The sequence below is a fragment of the Melitaea cinxia genome, chromosome 3 (assembly GCF_905220565.1).
Source record: "Melitaea cinxia chromosome 3, ilMelCinx1.1, whole genome shotgun sequence".
NCBI lineage: Eukaryota > Metazoa > Arthropoda > Insecta > Lepidoptera > Nymphalidae > Melitaea > Melitaea cinxia.
The window spans coordinates 17530804-17554774 of record NC_059396.1 but is presented as its reverse complement, the minus strand read 5'-3'; the positions used below and the strand labels follow the sequence as shown (position 1 = coordinate 17554774).

At 34.6% G+C, this 23971-nt stretch overlaps 2 protein-coding genes across 3 annotated transcripts in view; both read left to right on the top strand.

Annotated features, from left to right (window-relative positions):
* The window catches only part of LOC123669642 (leucine-rich repeat-containing G-protein coupled receptor 5-like), a 271862-nt gene that overhangs the window by 53839 nt on the left and 194052 nt on the right, over positions 1-23971 (top strand). The window lies entirely within an intron of this gene.
* LOC123668194 (craniofacial development protein 2-like) lies at positions 11194-14778 on the top strand. Its single transcript, XM_045601987.1, has 2 exons — positions 11194-12514; positions 14747-14778. The coding sequence occupies exons 1-2, from the start codon at positions 11194-11196 to the stop codon at positions 14776-14778; spliced, it is 1353 nt and encodes a 450-aa protein (XP_045457943.1).

The following is a 23971-nucleotide window of genomic DNA, read 5'->3' as shown; positions in this document are numbered from 1 at the left end:
CAGATAATGTAACCGACAATGTTGTGATAAGGCCTTTCTCAGAATTGTCAAATTAATTATATGGATGTCAGCTGTTTATCAAAATTTATTTTACAACTTTACCGTATTTAATACCATTAAGAGAGTTTTCCTATCTTAAAAGAAAGAAAAGGTTTCCTTTTAATCCTTTAGCTATTCTTATAACTTTTTTTTTGAATATTCAGTAAGTATTGGTGTGATGATAAAGATACGTAACAGTAACGGAATCTTGTACTCAAACAAGATTATATTTCCATAGAACTGATTTTTTTAGACAAAAAAAAAATGTTTTATTAAAAGCAAATGACTTAATGAAAAAACTTATTTGTGACCTACTTATGTCTGTAATTAACCTTTAAGAAAATAAAATTAAACATAAAGTTTATTAAAATAATCAAACTAATTAATAAATATCAATTAAAAACAATGCATAATGCATTAAATTCTATAATTAATTTCTTTGTACTGAATTGCCTTCACATTGCATACATTCGATTAATGAATTTTAATTCAAAACCGCAGTTAAATGAACATAGGTATATTTTTAATCTATAATTAGTATCTCGAAGTTAAGTCAAGTTCAGTGAAGTCATATTACTTAAAAATAAATAAGTATCTCCCGTACATATTAAATTTGAAACTACATATTAATATTTATCGTAGAACAACGTTTGAAAACAAGAAGGCCAAATAGTTGCTACGAACCTTATCTACGGAAATAAGAGTTACTCAATTAACAAAAGCATTAGTTGCTTAGATCTGCATTTTAATGTTTTATTAGCTGCGCCTCACGATTTTTTCCGCGTTGCAGTGGAAATTTCGAAAAGTTGAGAAGTAACCTATCTGTTAGTCTTGCTATCTACGTAATAGAAGAATAATAATGGAAAAGTAACAAACATCAGTAGGATAGGGTAAACATTAGTAGGATAGGGTAAAATTATTTCAAAAAAAATGTCGTCAAGTATATAAAGAGACGTTCATAAGTTATAATATTATCACAACAAATATTTTCATCCTTTTAACGCGGAATGTATGAACGACAAACTCATGTCTTAACACTAGATCCTTTATTCTAGAATAAGCTTCATTGTAACCCTATAACGGACGTGAAAAACAGAGCCGCTGGGTACACCGTATCTCGAGCATCGATAACTCGAGCAAACACCTACGAGCATATTCTTGAAGAATAGAATAGGTGTCTGAGTTAAATTTTTAAATTTGGAATCAAAATATTCGGTGTAATGGACTTATTTAAATGTGAAAACGCTACTCGTCTTATCTTGAAGTTCAATAACTCGAGCAAACAATACAGGCCTGATTTGTTACGGGAAAAATCGAATTATAAATCCTTTATTCACGTCATAGGGTGTGTTCATATATCAGCTAATGCGTCATATCACTTCATTGAAGGGGCGACAAGGAATGTTGTTAATGTGCTAGCGTTTATCGCAAAATTCTCGATATCTCGATAATATTAAAAACATTATGTTGTTACTGTTTTGATTTAAAATTCTCTCTTTTTAAATTTCGTACGTTTTTAACTTTTTAATATTTTTTTTTTTATTTTTATTAAAATATACTAGCTAAATACCTACTAAATTTGCTACTAATTAGATAAACTGAGGTATACATCATTTGATTTTTTAGATATTATAAATTACAGGTACACATTTGGAATGAATTCAGAAATCGTAAAGCAAATCGTAGGCTACTTTGGTCCTACTCTTGAGACGCGCTGTCAGTTAGCCTAGAATTGGGATTGACAAATTGACCCCGGCGTTCCTGATCGACTCCCAGGCGACGCATAAGTAATCATTTACATTTTTATTTCCCTTAAATAAGTAATGTTTCCATAGGGAGTGATTCCTAAATTTTTTGAAGCAATCCTTACGATACTTAACGCCATCAATATTTATTTATTATTTAATTTAAAAGTTTTAAAAACAATTCATATCAATTTGAAAATTGAATTTATTATGATTTATATACGATGATGACGCATTGGCGCAGCGGTCACAGCACTGGCTGCGCTTGCAGTCGTGGGTTCGATCCCCGCACATCACAAACATTTTTATTGGCCATACAGATATTTGTTGTGGTCTGGGTGTTTGTGCTTGTTTGTTTCCGGACACCTGAAACAGGGGAATATCCTACTGGGGACTGCTAAGTGTGAATTGCTTATTTAGTTATTATATATAAGCGATGATATTATATATCAGTGATTGTGGCACGATTAAAGATCAACAGAGATATTTGCGTTTTTAATTTCATATTTTTTCGTTTAATTTTGAATTGCCCAGACGTATTATCTTACTGGGAGCCGTTAAAGCGATACGCGCGTTTATATACTTAATTTTAGTTAATGAATAGAATGTATTGTCCATATCCTTGGTTCAAATAAACGTAAAATGAGCAATTACTTATAAGTTACAATAATGTTTAAGAAAAATATCATTTAGTCTTTTAGGCGTTAATGGAACTTTATAATTTTATCCTTGGCTAAACGTTTAAAGCTGCTATGAGGTTATAACCAGATTATTAAGGTGGTTTTCGTGTGAAATAACCCCATCACCGCTTATATAATTCCCGCTATTAATTCTCCAAAATGATACGGTACGGTTCTGTGTAATTACGTTCATGCTAGTTCGTATGTAAATCATTCGATGAATTGTTGAGAAATAAAATTATACATCCGACATTTAAATCGTTTCGAAATTCGACTTTAAGTATGCTTTTACGAAAATCTACACATGATAAAAATTGGTTTTATCTGTTTTATTAAGCAACTAGCTGTGCCCGCGAATTCGTCCGCGTGGAATTTAACAAAAAAGATATTGTTCAGTTCGCAGAGTTATAAAATAAATAAATTTTTAAAATAAAAGTAGCCTAAGTTACTCCTCATTACATCAGCTATCTGCCAGTGAAAGTCCCGTCAAAATCAGTCCCGCCGTTTCAGAGATTAGCCAGAACAAACAGGCAGACAGACAGGTAGACAAAAATTGTAAAAAATGTTGTTTTGGCATATATACCAAGTATACATCCACATGCATTTAGTAAAAAGCGGTTATTTTAATATTACAAACAGACAATCCAATTTTATTTATTTGTATAGATTATTAATGTCTTCATGAAATTATTTATTTTACAAATCCATATGATTTAACAGAAAACAATTTTAAATAAATACTTAATAGTAAACAGATTTTACTTAGATTTTTAGTATTTGTGGTAAAAAAGTTGGTCACTTAAATAAAAGTAATGTACAAATGCGAAGACATAATTGGGTTTTATTTATTTTTTAGTTTTCACTTATAAACTAGTTTTAATTTAAAACAATTTTGTTACTCTAAGTAGAAATAAATAAATTTAAATAGTTTCTTTACAAGAACTAAATTAATTATAACATAAAAGTATAATAAAATTAAAGATCAAAATCTGGAGGAATCCGACTGAGAAGTACCGTCAACCTTACAGAAGATCACAGCTAAATAACACTGCTTTCAAATTGTGTTGTGTTCCTGGGTTGAGTAAGAAGACCAGAGCTCCTGGGCAGAGTTGGAAGAAGAGTCACCAACGCGCTCGCTATGATTCTAGTACAGTCTATGGGCTATAATTGTTTACCATCATGTGAGCCGTACGATTGTTACGACCTAGTTGTGTAAAAAAATGTGTGTATGTAATGAGTAGCTGATGTACATGCATTATTAACTAGAACACATCAGCAAAGTTTTAGAAATATATATATAATTTTAGTTTTCAAATTATGTAGAGCACGTGTAAGAGTATTAAAGTGAATTCACTACATTTGAAAACAAGATCGAACAGGCTTACGGAGGCATTAATTTCTCCCCATAGTTACAAATAGGATTAAACAGGATGACAAAACTTCAAATTGTCTCTTTGTATCACAATCACCACATCGGTCCCATTGTCGAAGAAACTTACACATATTCGATTTGTATTGAGATATTGTACGTCGAAGTCCAATTAAAGTAGGACTACGTTCAAATACATGTTATAAGTTACTAGAGTTTATGTGTTTTGGTGTCTAAATAATTGTAATTTCAATTTCATTTTGAATAATTAAATTATTCTTTATTGAAAAAAGCTTCAATCACATTAATACTATAAGTTAAGTAATTTTTTCTATATTATGATCGTAGAATAAATTTGTAAAATTACAGCGATAAAATATTTATTATATTTCCAAATTTTTTGAACAGTTTCAAGATTAATGATATCGTTTAGTGTTTTTTTTTTTTTGTTATTTTAAAAGTAAAGAAAAAAATTATAAAAAATGTAAAACACAAAAATAAATAAACAAAATCTGTTAAAAGTTTGTAAGTACTCGGGTTTCTTACATATAGAAAAATAATTCAAAACCAATCGATCTTTAAATAAATTCAGTCACTTAATAAATAATATTAGTTAAAACACCTAATATCCGGTATTTCCGATTACATCCCATTCTCTATATTAATGAATTGTATTGAAAAGTAACTCGTTCCTCGGTACAATAGCGGGCTGCTTCGCGTAAAACTGTGGACAAAGTAGGTTAACACGATAGATTTCTGCTATATTATCATTCTTCTTCTTTGTCTGGCTGTTTCCCATTTTATTTGGGATCAGCCCTTCGTATCATGTGCCTCCAGACAACACGGTCCTGGGTCGTCTTTTTGTTGACTTGGGCTTCTTTGGGATTCTTATTTACTACAGACATCCATGTGATTCGGGGTCTTCCTCATCCTCGGGGTTTAGTTTTGATATCCCGCACTTTTCTGGTCATGTGGTCGGATGGTCGCCTCATGTGTCCGTACCACCGCAGGCGGCTCACCTGCAGTTTTTCTGGGATAGGTCTTACTTTGAAGGTTCCTCTTATATGTGTGTTTCTGACATGGTCCAGCCTAGTCACACCACCTGAGCATCTTCATCTCTGCGCAGTGCAATAGGTTTTCGTGCTGCTTTTTGAGAGGCCAGCATTCGGCTCCGGATGTCATGACCGGTCTGACGGCTGTTCTGTATGCTCGTCCCTTTATGCAAACGGGCATTCGGCTGTCACATATCACGCCAGACAGTTCTCTCCATTCCATCCACCCGTTATTTATACGATGGGTGACATCAATATCTATTGACCCATCTTTACTGATGATTGATCCTAGCTACTTGAAATGGTCTAATGCTTATTATTCTATATTATCATGACTACATAAATTATATTAAAACTTCTGCACATTCGTATAGTCATGAAAATATATATAAATAAACATGAATCGTCAAAATACGTGTACATGTGGCATATCTTTCAAACGACTGCTCCAGACTGGACAACTATTTTTTGTGTGTTCGTAATTATCATGTGTGTCCATAACACGCATCACCTTTCGATTAAAAAAAATAGTTATCGTTCATGAAAAAAAAACAATCGAATTGAGAACCTCTTTCTTTTTTTAAATCGGTTAAAAATTAAAAAAAAAAAAACGATATATTCACAAAGAAAAAAAAACCCAACCAGTATTAAAGCATTTATGTTTTGTCTAAAAATTTCCTTCCTTCCTCTTTATTTCTCTTCTCTTATTTTTCCGACTGTTAACTTCATCATCACATTATTAAATACATTAGTATAGGTTTTAAAATTAATTACGAACAACGATAAACAAAATTAATGTCATTTCACAACACTCAAGTGTGAAGAAGCCACAAAAATAATTAGTAATATTCATAATAACTCAATTTAATCCACTTTCGTTGTTTCCCATGGGATTTGATATAGAATTTTAATTACTACGAGTATTGTGTATAGTGGTGTACCAATAATTAGTTTTGACTTACTTAGACATTAATGTTTTTAGTGTAATTGTCAATAAAGTCCACTTATTTAAAAAAAAAAGTTTAGATTATCAATTAGAATCCAGTTACTGTCCATAATATATCAAAAAACTTAAGAGCCATTTCACAATTTTACGCTCTGCAAGTTTAGGTAAATTTGGTCGCATCGCGCGAGTCGTACGAGCCGCGCGATCTTTGTGCTAGTACGTATAGTGTGACAACCAAAAGACCATCGTGATCATTTTCTGATGTATAATAAAAATTATAACTATGGTATAAAATGTTTTTTACATAATTAATTTGTTAAAAATTTCAAGTATGTTATATAACAACAGTCAATAAATTTAAAATAAAATTAAAAAAATCAATTTTATGAAACAATTTTTTTTAAATTGATTTATTTTTTTCAGTTTACGAATGAATCTAATATTTACGATATGAATAAAAAAGCATTTAATGACATCGACACCGACAAACATATTAATTAACAAATAACAAGACAAACAGATTGAAATGCCTATTTGTATTGATAGTGTGAGAAAAGAAAATTAAATTATACATTTGTTTACAGAAATTATCATTATATTATTTTACAGTCATTTTCGTAATATGTTTATTTTATTTATATTTTATTATGAAAGTATCAAATGCGTTTTATCCGCTATAACAACAGGCGCTTGGCGCGTGTGAGTGAAAGAGACGGCTGCGCAGAACTTGGCGTGGACCTTACGTCTAAGAGCGCTAGCGCTCGACTGATTTACCGGGCTTGATGCGTGGCAATATATACTATCTTTTTATTATTTAATATAAAATGTATTAAAAATAATTACATCTTTTAATTATTTTTTTTTTTTTTTGTATTCCTTAATGATGTAAGTTTACTTTGATGAAGATAGTTCGTTAAAATTTCTTAGTTTTCTAAGAGAAATATCGCTTTTAAAATTGTACTTATTTGGAAAATATTCGTAACTTTAAATTTTTTTTATCGTTTAATAGGACACTTGGAATAAAAATCTATGATAGTGGACAACAAAATTATATTTCACATATTATGATATTTTTTTAAAATGGTTTCAACGTAGAGGTTATTGAAAAGTAGGACTTCAAAGTATACATTGCGACCGTTTACCCAGGGAGGAGGCTGATGAAAAGGTTAATAATTTTATACACATAATATAAATCAAAATTCTGATCTGACTATGGACTACAACAAAGGTTGCTCTATTATATTTCAAGAATATAAATTACATTATTGCATCCAACACTGAGATTAACGACGTCAAAATATTACAATTTCGCGGATTGTTACCGATTTTTGTGAAATGGCTCTTAACAAAAAAAGCATAAATATTTTTGCCTTTGTTTCATTAGCGATGTGTATCTGAAAAAATGTCAGATACGACAAGTTTTACTGATGTGTTAGTTCTAATGATATATCTAATGAATTCTAATCCATATAATATGTGTATCTAAATGTTCTCTATCTCATGTTTTTACATTTTCTGTTGCAGTTAGCAGCAGATATTCTGAGATTTGATGTAACTACTTATGCTTAGCTACCTACCTAAGCATAAGCTATGAATAATGCTACCTTAGAATCTTTGAAATACACAGACCGAAGACGGGCCGCAGCGTTTTCAGTGCGACAAAGCCAGACCTGCGGTTACCAACCCGCCTGCCCAGCGTGGTGACTATGGGCAAAACACACGTGTTCATACCATTTTTGGCGTAAAATTGTGAAGGCCTATGTCCAGCAGTGGACTACAATAGGCTGAAATGATGATGACGATGAACCTTAGTGTAAACAAAAATAATAATTATTATTGTTTTATGATCTTATATTCTTGGTAATCTAAACGGAAAATTTTAGGACCGAATCTTTGTTTACGAACCGCTCGAATGGGTCCAGTGTTCAAATAAAAAAGGCAAAACAATGTAATCAGTAAATGCGGGTGGCGTTTAAGTTAACAGAAACAAATAAAGCCTTTTTGTATGACTATATTGTGTCAAATGTCAAACGTGATTATCCGGCTCCGAAAGATTTACAAATACGTGAATAATATATATATACTAGCGACCCACCCCGGCTTCGCATGGTTGCAAAAACTATCAATGTTCCTCTATTATATTACGCATGTATTATACATATAAACCTTCCTCTTCAATCACTCTATCTATTAAAAAAAAACCGCATCTCAATCCGGACATAGGGTTATAGGGACAGAGAAAGCGACTTTGTTTTATACTATGTAGTGATTTATATTTATATATAAATAATATAATTCAGAAGTAATAATGCATTATTTAGAAAGCTTTGATTCACTTCCCGAGCAGGTGTAATATTTTTATTTGTATGTCGTAAATTATAAATACGCATTACACGTGCTACCTAAACACACAAGAATTTAAAATTACCCATATTGGAAACAGTCTCCTGTATGTATTTTGAAATGTACACTTACACAGCACAGCTGTTTTGTAATAAACAATTACCGAGGAATATCAAAATCAGTTAGGTAATAAAGAAATCTTGACTTGATTCCTTGACCCGATATTATGAAGATAAGAATCATCCTTAAGCTAATGAGTGCGCCACTCAAACAATGCCAGTTAAAGGTCGAGAAAGCAAGCCATTATAGTTTTAAGTCACGTAAGATTTTGAAGGAACTAATCGCGACATAAAATATAATAACAATAATTAATATATCAATAATTAAAACAAACACATTATATATATATTTCATTATTAATAAAAACGATATACATCAGATTTTTTAGATAACGTACATTTAATGTGAAGAATATCATATTTTATACACAATGTAATATAGCTTCCAATAAAATATAAATATATGTAGCCCGTCAAAATTTTATAATCCTCATGTCTTGTCATTAACGAACTACTTGAGAAATATGTTTAAAAATTTCTCCACTCAATCTTTTTATTACGTATCGAACTTACCAGGAACCCATAAGTCCAATGGTGTCCCATTGTATCCGTGATGAGCCTATTAATTTGATGGAAACCTAACTAATTGGTGATATTCAACTAATGCACGCACGGCGTCTCCCGTTAATTTTATCTTTACGACACGATAAATTTAACGTATCGGTCTCGGGTGTTCAATCAAATGACCGTTTTATGTATTCGAATTGGTTTTCTAATTTTAAACATTTTATCTTTATAGATTTCTTATTAGCATTTAGCAGATTGGGATTCTAGACAGTCGCATTAAGTTAAATGTAACTCTATCAATGAGGTTTTATGTCTAGGTTTATCTAGCTTTAGTGAGATTTAAGAAAAAATGCATCAAATTTGAATTTAATTTAATGTGTACCTATTCCTGAATATTGCGTTGGCGCAACGGTTACAGCACTGATTTGTGGCTATTGCGCTGGCGGTTGCGGGTTCGATCCCCGCACATGACAAACATTTGTATTGGCTATACAGATGTTTGCCGTGGTCTGGGTGTTTGTGCAGTCCTTGTGGGTCTCCCCACCGTGCCTCGAAGAGCAGGTGAAGCCATCGGTCCCGATGTAATCATGTACCTACACCTGATAGCGATTGTCTCATAGTAGATAATATATCCGCCAACCCGCATTGGAGCATCATGGTGGATTAAGCTCTGATCCTTCTCCTACATGGGGTAAGAGGCCACTGCTCTGGGATATTATAGGCTGAAGCGATTTCTGAATATGAAAATTAATGAAGAAACCAGCCTGGACAGGACTGGCGATTTAAGGTCATTTATTTTTCATCTGCGTTTAGGATAAGATGCATGATGTATGACTACTATTCACTTTTGTTTACTTATCCAGTCACGAGCTGTATTTCGTAAAAAAAAATATCCAAATAAAAAACCAGCCAATAATAATTGAGTGTATATTTCGTAAACAAGAAAATTCTCAAGACCAATACTGCCACAGATGTTTAACATAGCAATGATTTATTCGTATTCGGAGTGATCAGAAAACTATGTTAAAAGGGAAAGCTGCGGGACATGTCGCGCGAGCACGGTTTTATTAATGTCGTTAGTCGCTACAGATTTTTATCGCGATACGTTTAGCGTGGATTTATTTTGTAATATGAAAACGCGTCGAGTTTCATCGTATCTAATGGAATGTGTTGCGTAACTGTATTATTTTGGTTTTGTATTTAGAATAATGTATTAATCTACGTTTTCAACTTAGAATACAAACTTTTTTGATATACGAAATAGTATTCATGTGTATGTTTGCGTGGATTTACATGTATATGTGTGTGGATGTATGTGTGCACGTGTACGCTTCCAAAAACAAACATATATTACAATTTAATTTACAAATATGTATATGCAGTAGTTTTACATATCAATGTACGTATTCCCAGTTTTCGTCATATATCCAGACAGATATCCGCCAACCCGAATTGGAGCAGCGTGGTAGATTAAGCTCTGATCCTTCTCCTACATGGAGAAAGAGGCCTATGCCCAGTAGTGGGATATTACAGGCTGAAGCGTACAGACAGATTACAATCCAACTCTTCTCCTTTATTAATTAATGTCTACACGCATTAATTCGAACAATTACGATTTATTTGAAAAACGATTTGACACCTTTGATAATATATTTTACATACACGTTTGATATAAAATTTAACGCATGAACCAGCCATAAAACATGCATCAAAAAAATTTATAAAGATTAAAACCAACGATAACTCCCGACCAATATAAATTTCCTATTTCTATTCACTACATGTAATAAAAAAACACGTGCATTTAATATTCTATTGAAAAACATCTACCATGCGATACTCGTTTAAAAAAAAGAGGTATTTTATAAAGTGGCGAAAACGCAGATGCAAGCGTTCTACCGACATTTTACGATGATTGCCGTCAACAAACAAAAGCCACTTATTGTTTTATAGTGGCCATTGAGAGTAACAAAGAAACGCGACTGGATGGGGCATTTAACGAAATAAACGGCGGAGCGGTCGAGATTAGTCATTTAAAGAAAGCATTTAACCAAAAACAATAACCGGTAACTGGTAGTATAGCGGCAAACATTTTGTTACATAATGGGGGTCGTTATGACCCATTCATGGGTATAAAGAACGATGCTACTGGACGAGGCCGTAATTAAAGTCCAGACTGGAAAAGTCTAAAAGAGTAGTCGACGGCTACCTCGACGAATAAAAAAAACACTTAAATAACATAAGTTGTAAACTACCCTCTTTTTCCTGTACACGGTTGACAGGAAAAAGAGGGTAGTTTACAACCTCTCTCTGAAGCTCGAATTCCCAAGGAGGGTTGATGTCAGGCAGGCGGCCGGTCGTAAAATATACATGCCAAATCATTATGTGACAACATGAGTTTGGGAATTAAAGTATGCGATAATGTTAGGGCGTACCCCGCAGGCGACGCGCAGATGCAGCACCCGGCGTCTGTGGGAAATGGACAAGGGTTGCTGCACCAGGGACGGGGGCAGCGTAAGAGGCGAGTCCAGGAGGTGAACTTGAGGATTGCGAGTTGGAATGTGGGTACGATGACTGGGAGAGGACGAGAGCTAGCAGATGTTTTGGAAAGGAGACGGATAAATATAGCATGCTTGCAGGAGACGAAGTGGAAGGGACAGAGAGCAAGAGAAATTGGGGCGGGTTATAAGTTTTATTATTGCGGCTGCGATGGGAAAAGAAATGGCGTAGGTATAGTGTTAGATAGAGAGCTGAAGAACAAGGTGACGGATGTGAATAGAGTGAATGATAGAGTTATTGTAGTAAGACTGTTGATGGAAGAATCGGTTTTAAATGTAGTTAGTGTGTATGCGCCGCAAACTGGATGCGATGACAGTATGAAAGAAAGGTTTTGGGAGGATTTTGATGCGGTTATAATGAGAATACCAGAATGTGAGGAAATATACATTGGAGGAGATTTTAATGGACATGTAGGAAGGATGAATGACGGGTATGAAAGAGTACATGGGGGCCGAGGTCACGGAGTCAGGAACCGAGACGGTGAAGCTCTACTGGAAGCAGCCTTGGCCTTTGACTTAGCAATAGCCAACACATTCTACCAAAAACGGGAACAACACCTTGTCACATACCGTAGTGGTCTACACTCTACCCAAATTGACTACATTCTTTTAAGAAGAAACAGGCTAAAATCGGCCAAGGACTGCAAGGTAATACCGAGTGAGAGTCTTGTCTCCCAGCATAGGCTACTGCTCCTGGATTTAACTCTGAGAGTTCAGAGTTTAAATAAGAGCCCGAAGCCCCCAGTTAGAACGAAATGGTACAGACTGGATGATAGGAAGATGGCTGCAGAATTCCGGGAAAGAGTGATTGGTAAACTGATAGAGATGGGAGATATGGTGGGGATGGGAGTAAACGAGTGCTGGAGTGAGATGGCAACGTGGGTGCGAAGTGTAGCAAGGGATGTCCTAGGGGAAACGAAAGGGAAAAGAAAGATAGAGAGGGATACATGGTGGTGGAATGAGGAAGTACAGACGATTTTGAAAGAAAAGAAGAATGCTTTCAAAGAATGGAAAAGAGTAGAAGATGGAAATGACAGAGAAAAGAAAATAAAAAGATTAGAATATCAAAATAGTAAAAAGAAGGCTAAGAAAGCAGTCGCAATCGCAAGGGCCAAGGTTCAAGATAAGTTGTATGATTCTTTAGAGAGCCCACAAGGTCAAAAAAATCTTTTTAGAATAGCGAGAGAGAGAGAGATGAATGCAAGAGATGTAAACCATATGAAATGTATAAAAGACGAAGCGGGGAAGATCTTGACGGACAATGAGGAAATAAAAGAACGCTGGAAGAGATACTTTAATAACTTGATGAACGAAGAAAATGAATGGAGCGGAGTGTTAGAAAATGTACGAAGTAATGAAGGAATGGTGAAAGAGGTAAGTATAGAGGAAGTGAAGATGGCAGTGCAGAGTATGAAGAATAGAAAAGCAGTTGGGCCAGATGGTATACCAGCGGAAGTGTGGAAGTTTTTGAATGCGGATGGATGGAAGTGGCTGACTTTATTTTTCAATAAGTTGCTGCAAGAAGAGGTTATACCCGAGGAATGGTGCTACAGTTCACTGGTGCCCATTTTTAAAAATAAAGGTGACATACAGGACTGCAGCAGCTATCGGGGAATAAAGCTCATGTCACATAGCATGAAGATATGGGAGAAAGTGATAGAGCGACGAATGAGAGAAGAATGTGAGGTCACACAGAACCAATTTGGATTTATGCCGGGCCGGGGAACTACGGACGCCATATTTGCACTCCGCCAACTCTGCGAAAAATATCGACTCGCACAAAAAGACTTGCATATGGTGTTCGTGGATCTGGAAAAGGCATACGATAGGGTCCCCCGTAAGGTTCTGTGGTGGGCTATGAAAAGGAAAGGAGTGCCAGAGAAGTATGTACGACTTGTTCAGGCGATGTATGATAGAGCTAGCACCCACGTCCGGTCCGAAGCCGGGGTAACTGACAAGTTCAGTGTGGCTGTAGGTTTGCACCAGGGGTCGGCTTTAAGCCCGTATCTATTCCTCCTGGTAATGGATGTTCTAACATCAGACATACAGGAGGAAGCACCCTGGTGTATGCTGTTTGCTGACGACGTTGTTCTTGTCGGAGATAATGTCCTTGAGGTACAGAGCAGACTGGGAAAATGGCAGGAAAGACTGGAGGGCGCGGGATTGAGGATAAGTAGGTCTAAAACCGAGCACTTGTTCTGCGATTTCAGCGGTTCGTCCAGTTTTTCCCATATTGCCTTGGATGGTGTATCCCTACCAGTCTGCTCCGACTTCCGCTACCTTGGGTCATTAATACAAAATGACGGCAACATAGACCGTGACGTGAAAAATAGAATAAATGCGGGATGGATGAAATGGCGACAGGTCTCTGGAACAGCTTGTGATCCACGAATGCCCCTTAAACTTAAGGGGAAAATCTATAAAACGATCATAAGACCTGTCGTAATGTATGGATCAGAATGTTGGGCAACAAAAGTGACGGATGAAAGAAGAGTGCACGCAGCCGAGATGAGAATGCTAAGATGGATGTGTGGAGTAACGAGGAAAGATCGGATTAGAAATGAGTATATAAGGGGAAGTTTGAAAGTAGCACCTGTGACAGAGAAAATAAGGAGCAATAGGTTAGCGTGGTATGGGCATGTAATGAGGAGGGATGACCGCTATGTCGGTAAAAGAATGTTAGGGATGAATGTCGAAGGACGAAGAGCGATCGGCAGACCGAAAAAGCGATGGATGGATTGTGTGAGTGAGGATATGAGAAAGAAAGGAGTAAGCACTGAAGTGACGAATAATAGAGAGGAATGGAAGAGGAAAACATGTTGTGCCGACCCTACATAAGTGGGATAAGGGCAGGAAGATGATGATGATGATGGTTGACGTCGGTCTGTAAGCTTAAAAAAATATTTAATTATTTCTTTAACAATACAGTTGCAACCGCTCTGGTGTAGTATTGCAAGTAGTCGCCTAAAACACTGATGGTTTGTGGGTTCGATTCCCGCTCAGGATGGATATTTCTATTTGTACAAATATTTCTTTCCGATTTAGATGTCTGTCTCGGTGGACCATGCCTCGGAGAGCACGTTTAGCTATCGGTCCGGGTTGTTATCATAAATACCTGATAGCGATCGATACTCATATTAGGGAACATATGAGGGGTATAGTTTCAAAAACAGCTAAGTCCAATGTTAATGATTTTAAATAAAATGAAATAAACGTTTTCCTCCCTTCATCATAAAGTAGACTTTACAAATTTATTAAATAATAAACCAAACAATAAAATACAAGTCATAATTATTATAAAACAACGTATTTATTGTCCTAAATATAAATAAAACACTAAAAACCAATGGACTTTGCGTTTTTTGAAACTAATCTGAGGACAATGCAGGTTTTGAATCAAACTTTGATGGACATTGCTGATATTGATTATACTATTTTAGTATAGTGCAACTTCTATAGATAGTTTGATACTTAACGAATTTTTTAAAAAAATTACATAAGTATCTAAAATTACATGAATATGAAGGGGCAATTGGCATGTTCAAATTGATATAAATAAAAATATTAAGTATGATGTAATTTATTGTTAAACAAAAACTTTTACTAATTTATCAATTTAAATTTTATAAAAAAAAAAAAAAAAAAAAACAATAGAACGTCAAACGATTTTCTTTGGAAATAAGTAATAAAGGATCTAGAAAGGAAATATCTGTATTGCGATTATTTAATCAAATTCGAACATCAGGTAGATCAAAGTTTTCTTGACAAGATGCTTCTTCGTCTTCTTCTTCATGTAGTTCGCATCTTCCGCTATCTATATTTTGAGGTATGAGCTTATCATAATAGGACAATGTGGGTAATTCTCTCCATGCATCACCAAAATGCGGTGTCAACAGCTTATTCAAGTCTTTGATTTTTACTGTTTTTATACGTCCTATATTGGGTATACTCAGAGGAGTAATATCAGCCGCTTTTTTACCTTTTTTGCAAACACTTCTATAAAATCCTGTGTCAATTGAATATCATATCAAAAATTGACCGCTCCAGCGGGGATCAAACCCGCGTCTCCGACAGACCTTGTCGGCGCTCTAGCCAATTTAACTATGGAACGATGTACCCGCTAGATCAAAATTTTTGATATGATGATTTTTATTTTCGGTTTAAGCGAACCGTGGCGCTGTGAATATATAATTTTCTTTAGGCGTAACTGAATAAAAACAAACACACTTTCGTATTTATAATATTGGTTATGACGATAGCTAAAAAATACTACTACCATACTAAAATTATAAATAGATAAATTTTTTTTGGTATAGGAGGGCAAGCGAGCAGTCGAAGCCTTTTGGTGACTATCGACGCCCATAAACATCAACACAACCAGAGGTTATGTAAATACGTTGCCTACCTTCACTCCTCCTCTTCTAATAGGTCACCGGAAATTCACAAACCGTACGAAACGCGACAGCATAGCTGTCACTTTACGCCGGTATTATGTGAGCGAGAAGTACCACCCCGGTCGTGCAAGCCCAATTCGGCTGCAAAGCAGCATTGTACTACTTCTTACATATAATTACATACATCGACATAAATATTATAAAATATCTAGATTTATTTAAAAATAAAATATATATAAACAATAATTTTAGGTATAATAATATTTCCCAGAGATAAAGGATCAAAATTAGTAAATGAAACTAAACTAACCGCTCAAATTTCTCCAAATTTCTTTTCCATTTTGTGGGATCTCTGATTCGTTTTCTAGATTTGTTATTATCGACAACTATTGGTGAGTTATCCATAATTAACAATTGAATAGTCTACCAACAAAATACAATTATTTACTATTTCTAAAAGTTGTTTTATTGGGTACAAAAGTCACACCGTATTACTCTCTGCGTTTGCAGCCGCCATACTGTTTAGGCATAACACGCCGGCCTCTCATTGGCCGAATGGACAATGCTGTTTTTGATTTAACCGCATTAGGACATTGCTGTTTTTGTTGCATTCTTCATTCTTTGACCTCTAATTTCTATTGCACAAAGCTGATGTTGCTTTGATTGGTAAGAACGAATTAGTAGGAAAAGATATGAAGTTAGTATATGTATAAAAATGTCGCTACCCTAAAAAAATGGACTTTGCTGTTTTTGATACTAAACCCCTCATATGCCCATCAGTGGGATGTTAGAGGCTGAATCTTTAGCAAATTACAAGATGAGAGTCTAATTTTTAAAATATAATGTGTATTATACCTTTACAAATTAACTTTTTTAGTTTCTGTTTATAGATACGAGTATAATTAAGAACAGACTCATTGATTACAGACGAACATTCATATAACAGATTTCTTATTACTAGTACGGACAAAATATGACGACAGATAAAGTAACATGACACAATTTGTATTCATTTAGAGTTAATGTTACAGAAGATATCCGAGATAGCGTTTCATTTACGAAAATTGGAAAAGTTGAACAAAGCTGATTTGGTACAAAAGTCTGAAAATACTATCCAGGAATGTTACATTTATTTAAGAGAGAAAAATCAAATTCCTTACGATACTCTCTGATACAATAGAATAAATAGAATATACGTTTCTTATTCGAACAATTGAGTCATGTCTTCTAATCTATAACAATCTAATAAAATCTTAGTTTGTTCGTTTTTAATGCCATCTTTCTTAACGTCATCATTTTTAAAATCATTAAATTAAAATCATATGTTCCCAGCTGTTGAGTAATTAAATAAAAAAAAAAAATTATAATAAAAAAGTTATTTGTAATTAAATAAAAAAGTTATTATGATTATTAAATTAATGAAATAGAATGTAGTAAAAAGTTCCAACTAAACTAAATCATTAATATCGTTAAAACGTGTTAGTTTTAACTTAAAACTGAATATCTAAATTATAAAATGAATTCGTATTCAACGAATGTTGTATTCAATTTTCGCAAACTACAAGCACTTATGAAGATAGTCGGATTTATCAAATACAGTGTGTTGTGGGTAATTTTTAGTCAAGGCACGGTTCGCCCCGACTTATTGACTAGTGCGGAACCCGACGCTGCGTGTCTCTTGAGTATGAAATCTGCGGTGAATGTAATATTACACGGGACAGAGATGTCGGTTAGAGAGAAAGGTCCTTTTGTAAAAGAAATTTATATTAATTATACTACTATACTCTTTATTGTACACATAAAAAGAAGTTTATAGTTTATTAAAGTATTCACGAAAAGAAATGTACAACAGGCGGTCTTATCTATAAACAGCGATCTCTTCCTGACAACGAGCTTGGAAGAGATAATGTGAAAAAAGCGGAAAGGGTGTACAGACTTAAAATAAAAGAAAACAAGAAGAAAATCAAATAACACACATACATGCATACATATAAACACACATCTGTATTTTAAATATAATGAATAAACGCCTCACAATATCCCTCACTAAGATTTATCTGTGCATTGGGGCTCGAAAACACACACAATACACAAGCGCAAATACCCAGACCATGGCACACGTGTTGGCTATTACAATTGTATGTATCGTGCTGGGTTCGAACCTGCAACCGCCAGCGCCACTACCATAAGCCGCTGCTGTGACCGATGCGCATGTGAAAATGACGATGATGAATTATGGCACGTGTATGGCTTTATCACTTTTAACATCAGACGAAGTTAAATAAACGTGTAAGAATAAACAGCATGCATTATTCTTTTAATAGTCAATGAGAAAACAATAGATCGTTAATGTCATGTGACAACTAATCTCATTCACGGTTGTGAAAGCAATCTATTGACGTCAAAATACTGTTTTAACAACATTGTTCTATTTATGACGTGAAAATAGAATTTCTAAAAGGTCAGAGGTAAAATTTCTTTTTAAATTTGAGTTATTGCACTCACAATTGTAGGAACTAGACACTATATTTATGTTTTTACAGACCACAGAAATAAAATATGCGTACTATTAAAAATGTATAAAAATCAAATACTATCAACAAAAAACAAACTTATACAACCATCAGTTTAGTCAATTTTGAATTTTGACTAATTGACTGTTGATTTTTATACATTTTCAATATGTTTTTTTTTATATTGTAATGTAACGCTTCTTTTTGCACGTGTTTTTGCATGTTCACCTTAATAAATTGTAACACTTAGCTCTAAAGTATTTAAGATTCGGTTTACGTTATTGTGTAATTAGTGTTAACAATTACTGGTGATCCTAAATAAATAAATAAATCAGTGCAATTACGACACAAAATCCAACCAAACATCATGCGCTAAAAACCATAAAGCCAGATACAGTCCATGCGAAATAATATTAAAAAAATAAATATCAAAAAATTAAATTCTCATTTTGAGTCAGGCATGAAAATATAGACACAAAATTAATTTGCCTTATACAAAGTTAGGCGATCGTGTCATATCTGAAAATGCCTACATCTATGTCCTCGTGAAAGCAGAGCCCTGGCGCCACGACGCCGTCTTAAGACCGACCGTATTATGTTACGAATATGTGACAAACAAGCACTTTCCATTTGAAAATGGAATCAATCATTTATTTATAACAGGAAAATAGTTACTTCTCAAAATGAAATGGGCCTATTACAGTTTTTTATTATTCTTTATGGAATTATGAAGTTTACTGAGTTATGAAGTTTAACGATATAGAGATATCCATAATAAAAAAAATATGAGGAAGGAAATCGTGTGAAACAACTGACGCCGAGAATTTCAATTAAATATGAAAGTCAATTTATATTTTCGTTATAGAGTTTTATTGTTTTAATTAATTATAATTTGATTTATTTAATAGGACATTTTAATTTTTTAATATCACAAGAAGTAAGCACCAGTCCAACGAAGCTGACGAAGCGTACGACTCACGTGATTGTAAGCGATTACCGTAGATTATAGACGACACCAGAAGCGTCACAAGCGTGGTGCCGACCCTATCCCCATTTCCGCCCATAAGCTCTGGTCACCTCACTCACCAACAATATACTTAATGCTTAATGCTTGATGCGGAATACTTACTGCTTGAAATCAGTATTATTAACTGTGATGATTTTGTAAGGTCGAGGTCCCTACTTCCCCATTCGGGCTGCTTCATATTTTGAGCAGAAAATTTCCTGTTGTAAAATAAATAAATAAATATATTAGTAATACACACATACCTTTATGTGCATTAAGGCAATGTTATGAATGAATATTGCTAAACGTTTTGAATCATAACTACTGGATTACATAATGATATAATAAAATCTTAGGAGGATCTTCTGAATTCAGTTGTTGTTCTAATATTTCACGTTTTACGAGACACGGACTGAAGCACTGAAATTTGCAATAATTAAACATTATCTTAAAATAATAAATCATAATAAATCGTAAAAAGCAATGTATAAGAATGAGAAAACGAACCATAGGAGGGAAATAGACTTGAGAATATATTAAAAATAAAAAAAAAATAAAAAGAATGTTACAATAACTGAAATAAGGATAATAAAATATTATTATAGTTCATAAAAGCGGCACGGAAACGGTAGAAATAAATGAAAATGATGAAAAAATTCCAAATTATAATTTATTATATCTTATATGATAATTTCATACAGTTCAATTGGCCTAACTGGCGGTTAATGTTAAAACTTAATACGTATATTAATTATTAAAAGTTTAAATTTATCATAAGTAATTGTGTTGGCCCGAAAAAAAACCCGACTTCAATTTTATTGAACAGTAATACAACTTAGACGAAAAAATAGTGAAAGACATACACAATCGCGTCAGATCGCGATTAAATTTAAATGGGACCCCAAGACGAACACCACTTTTCGATTCATCATTACAGCCTATACAGTCCACTGCTGGACATAGGCCTCCACAAGTTTACGCCAAAAATAACGTGAACTCATGTGTTTTGCCCATAGTCACCACGCTGGGCAGGCGGGTTGGTGACCGCAGTACTGGCTTTGTCACACCGAAGATGCTGCTGCCCGTCTTCGGCCTGTGTATTTCAAAGCCAGCTGTTGGATGGTTATCCCGCCATCGGTCGGCTTCTTAAGTTCCAAGGTGGTTGTGGAACCTTGTTATCCCTTAGTCGCCTCTTACGACACCCACAGGAAGAGAGGGGGTGGCTAAATTCTTTAGTGCCGTAGCCACTCAGCACACCACTTTTCGATTAAAAACAGAATAATCGAAATCTGTTCACCCAGTAAAAAGTTCCGAGTTAACAAGTTACTCATTATTTAAAACTCACGTATTGAGTATAAAAGGAATTAGCGCGTATTCGATTTTCGTAGAAAATATTTCTCTGATACAAAATTGTATCCGGTATTTATTTGGTAAAAGAGTAACTGCAGTTTATTTTCGTTTTTCGTCGACATTTTAAACTGTAAAGGTAACCTTTTAACACATTTAATAAAATTTACGTTATTCGAATTCGGAAGTAACAAAAATTTAATTTCATTTCAATGAAACGCACTTAATGGATTGGACACCTAATCCTGCTAATGTAACGTTTGTATGTTTGTTGTAATCCCGACTCATCGATTATAGATTAAGTGGTTACACGTCCCAGCCAAAAACCGATCAATTACAATCTAGAGTGATAAAGAAACGCTTTGAAAATACGAAACGTTCCCAGTAAACGATTGACTTAATGGTAAATTCGCACTCCACTTTTAATTCGATCCGTTGCGAATCGGCCACTCGATCTAACCTGAACATTCTAACCGTCACGATGTCGACTCCGCCATCCATTACCCGCTGGAGTGGCGACGTGTCTGCCTCGCTCTGCACCCGAAGATCGATAGTTATGACGTTTTGATAGCGTCCGTACTCGAATGTACGATCGTCGAGACACGTCCACGGATAAAAATTAAGCTCACTGAAAAATTGTACCGTTGCGCAGACATTTCTTAATGATAGTCGATTTTAAATGATCTCGAGGGTGACTGATGGTCTTTTTTACATCGTAACTAAAGTATTTTTAAAAATTTTAAGGACAAAATGTTAAATAGCATTTGGTTAAAATTTTATATTTATAAATCTTTAAAGAGCTAATTCTTGAGGCATAAATTTTTCAACGGTACTTCAACCGAAAGAAGTTATAAAAATCCGTTCACGTTTAACTTTAAATCACCAGTTTCACTTTACAGCCCCGAGCTTGATTCATTAAAATGGATACCCATTTATAGTTGCCGAGTTTTTAGTTTTGGTGTAATTTAGTGACTTAATTAACTTCCATCAAACTACCTTTAAAATATCATTTAACGGCAGCATAATTGAGTGTATTATTATTTTGGACATTTGGCACATTCTAAACGGCTAATTAAAACACATTTTTTTTATATTTCCAAACATTAAAGCTAGCATAAAGAATTTAGCCACCCCCTCTCTTCCCGTGGGTGTCGTAAGAGGCGACTAAGGGATAACAAGGTTCCACAACCATCTTGGAACTTAAGAAGCCGACCGATGGCGGGATAACCATCCAACTGCTGGCTTTGAAATACACAGGCCGAAGACGGGCAGCAGCGTCTTTGGTGCGACAAAGCCAGTACTGCGGTCACCAACCCGCCTGCCCAGCGTGGTGACTATGGGCAAAACACATGAGTTCACGTTATTTTTGACGTAAACTTGTGGAGGCCTATGTCCAGCAGTGGACTGTATAGGCTGTAATGATGAAGGTATGTGTTGCTTTAGCAATTATATATTCAGTATTTAATCTTATTTTTCAATAACTGTCTTTTTTAATAAATATAGATAAGTAAATCCTTATCACCACAGTTTGACGCGTTGGCCAGCGGTCACAGTACTGACTGTTACGCTGTCGGTCGCGGGTTCGATCCCCGCCCACGACAGATATTTGTATTGGCCATATAGATGTTAGTCGTAGTCTGGGCGTTTGTGCTTGTGTATTGTGTGTGTTTCCGGACCCCCGATACTGGAGAAAATCTTACTGGGGGCCGTTGAGTGTGAAGTGTTTATTGGTATATAGTGTCATTTTTTTTTGTTTGAATAACATAAAAAAAAATATTTAAATGTAGGTACTACAATAATATTAACACTAGCTGCTACTACTGCTACAGCATTATTTGAAATAAGCATCGCTTTTCCATTCCTCAGAAATAAATTCGAGCTACCAATAATATATCAACAATTTCACTTTTCTTCGCGCTTGTCATCTCAAAGCGCGCCATGTTCGTGTACGAGTTTCTGAAAGGCGCCGCCACTCTTACATGAATGAGGAGGCTTTACAACTTTTTTGATATGTACAAAGAAATTGGATTCAATGGAAAAACCATTTAGACCACCCTGAGAAAGACTGCTTTCAATCTAACATATAAATATTTATTTGTTAGCGGGTGAATCTTTAGCTATCTGATTTTCATTTCACTAAGTATTCCATTTTATAATATTCTCTTACTTGAAGTAAAACTTTGTACCTGTTTCGAATTATATTTATGTACAAAAACGTAAACAAATATGTAAGTAAATAATATCAATTGAAATTATTTATTAAATATGAAATGAAAAATAAGACCCGTTTCATATTGTTAAGCATATTTCGACAATGCTTATATTTGGATTATATTTTAAAATTGATTTTAAAAATAATAGCATACACGAATCCAAAATATAAAAAAGTGACTGCTATAAAACGTGACGTAAATGCTACAATTGTTGTTATCAATATTTAGGCTGAAACATAATTTGACATCGAAAGTAATGGCTTGCAATTTGTAAATGATATAACAAACGCCTCTAGTCTCTTCAATGAAAAATTGCGACGATCACATCAATGACAGCATTAACCTCACTTAATGTCAAAAGATCCGTCTTCATCAATCACTAGTGAAATTATACCAAAGATTAATGACGCAGTGGCTTTCAGAATCTTGAATACACTTACTCAGATTCTTACAAATTTTTCGTACGAAATCAGCAAAATTTTCGCCGAATATCCTGATGTGTTTTAGATTGTCATAATTTCCGTAGGCAGTCCTCGCTAAACTGTAATCACTTAAGTGTGCCTACATATAATATCCCAATGCTGGGCATAGGCCTCTTTCCCCAAGGTTGGCGGATATATTCCCTACTATGAGTAACGATCGCTATCAGGTGTGCATGATAACGTCGACATGACATGCATGGCATGACGACGTCGGGCTTAACATGCTCTCCGAGGCACGGTGGGGAGATCCACAAGGACTGCACAAACACCCAGACCACGGCAAACATCTGTATAGCCAATACAAATATTTGTCATGTGCGGGGATCGAACCCGCAACCGCCAGCGCAACAGACACAAATCAATGCTGTGATCAACATTTTAAATGTACCTATAGTTAAAATAAAATTTTCATTAATTCCGTTTGTGAAATTATATTGTGTCATTATATTTTGTCAAACACTTAAATATATAAATATTCATATGTTCAGTGAATAGGATAAATTAAAATAATACCGCACCACTAGGCCCGACCAAAAAACATGGGTGCACACTAACTGTCGGATTAGCGTAAAACTTTAAAATCCGACGAGGCGCAACCGAACTTTCACAATTCAACTTTAGCATTAAATTTACAAATTTATTACAAAACGTAACAATT

Coding starts and splice junctions, on each gene's coding strand:
- LOC123668194 (XM_045601987.1), top strand. CDS start 11,194: ATGAGTTTGGGAATTAAAGTATGCGATAATGTTAGGGCGTACCCCGCA. Junction 12,515..14,746: donor TTCTTTAGAGAGCCCACAAG/GTCAAAAAAATC, acceptor AGGACAATGCAG/GTTTTGAATCAAACTTTGAT.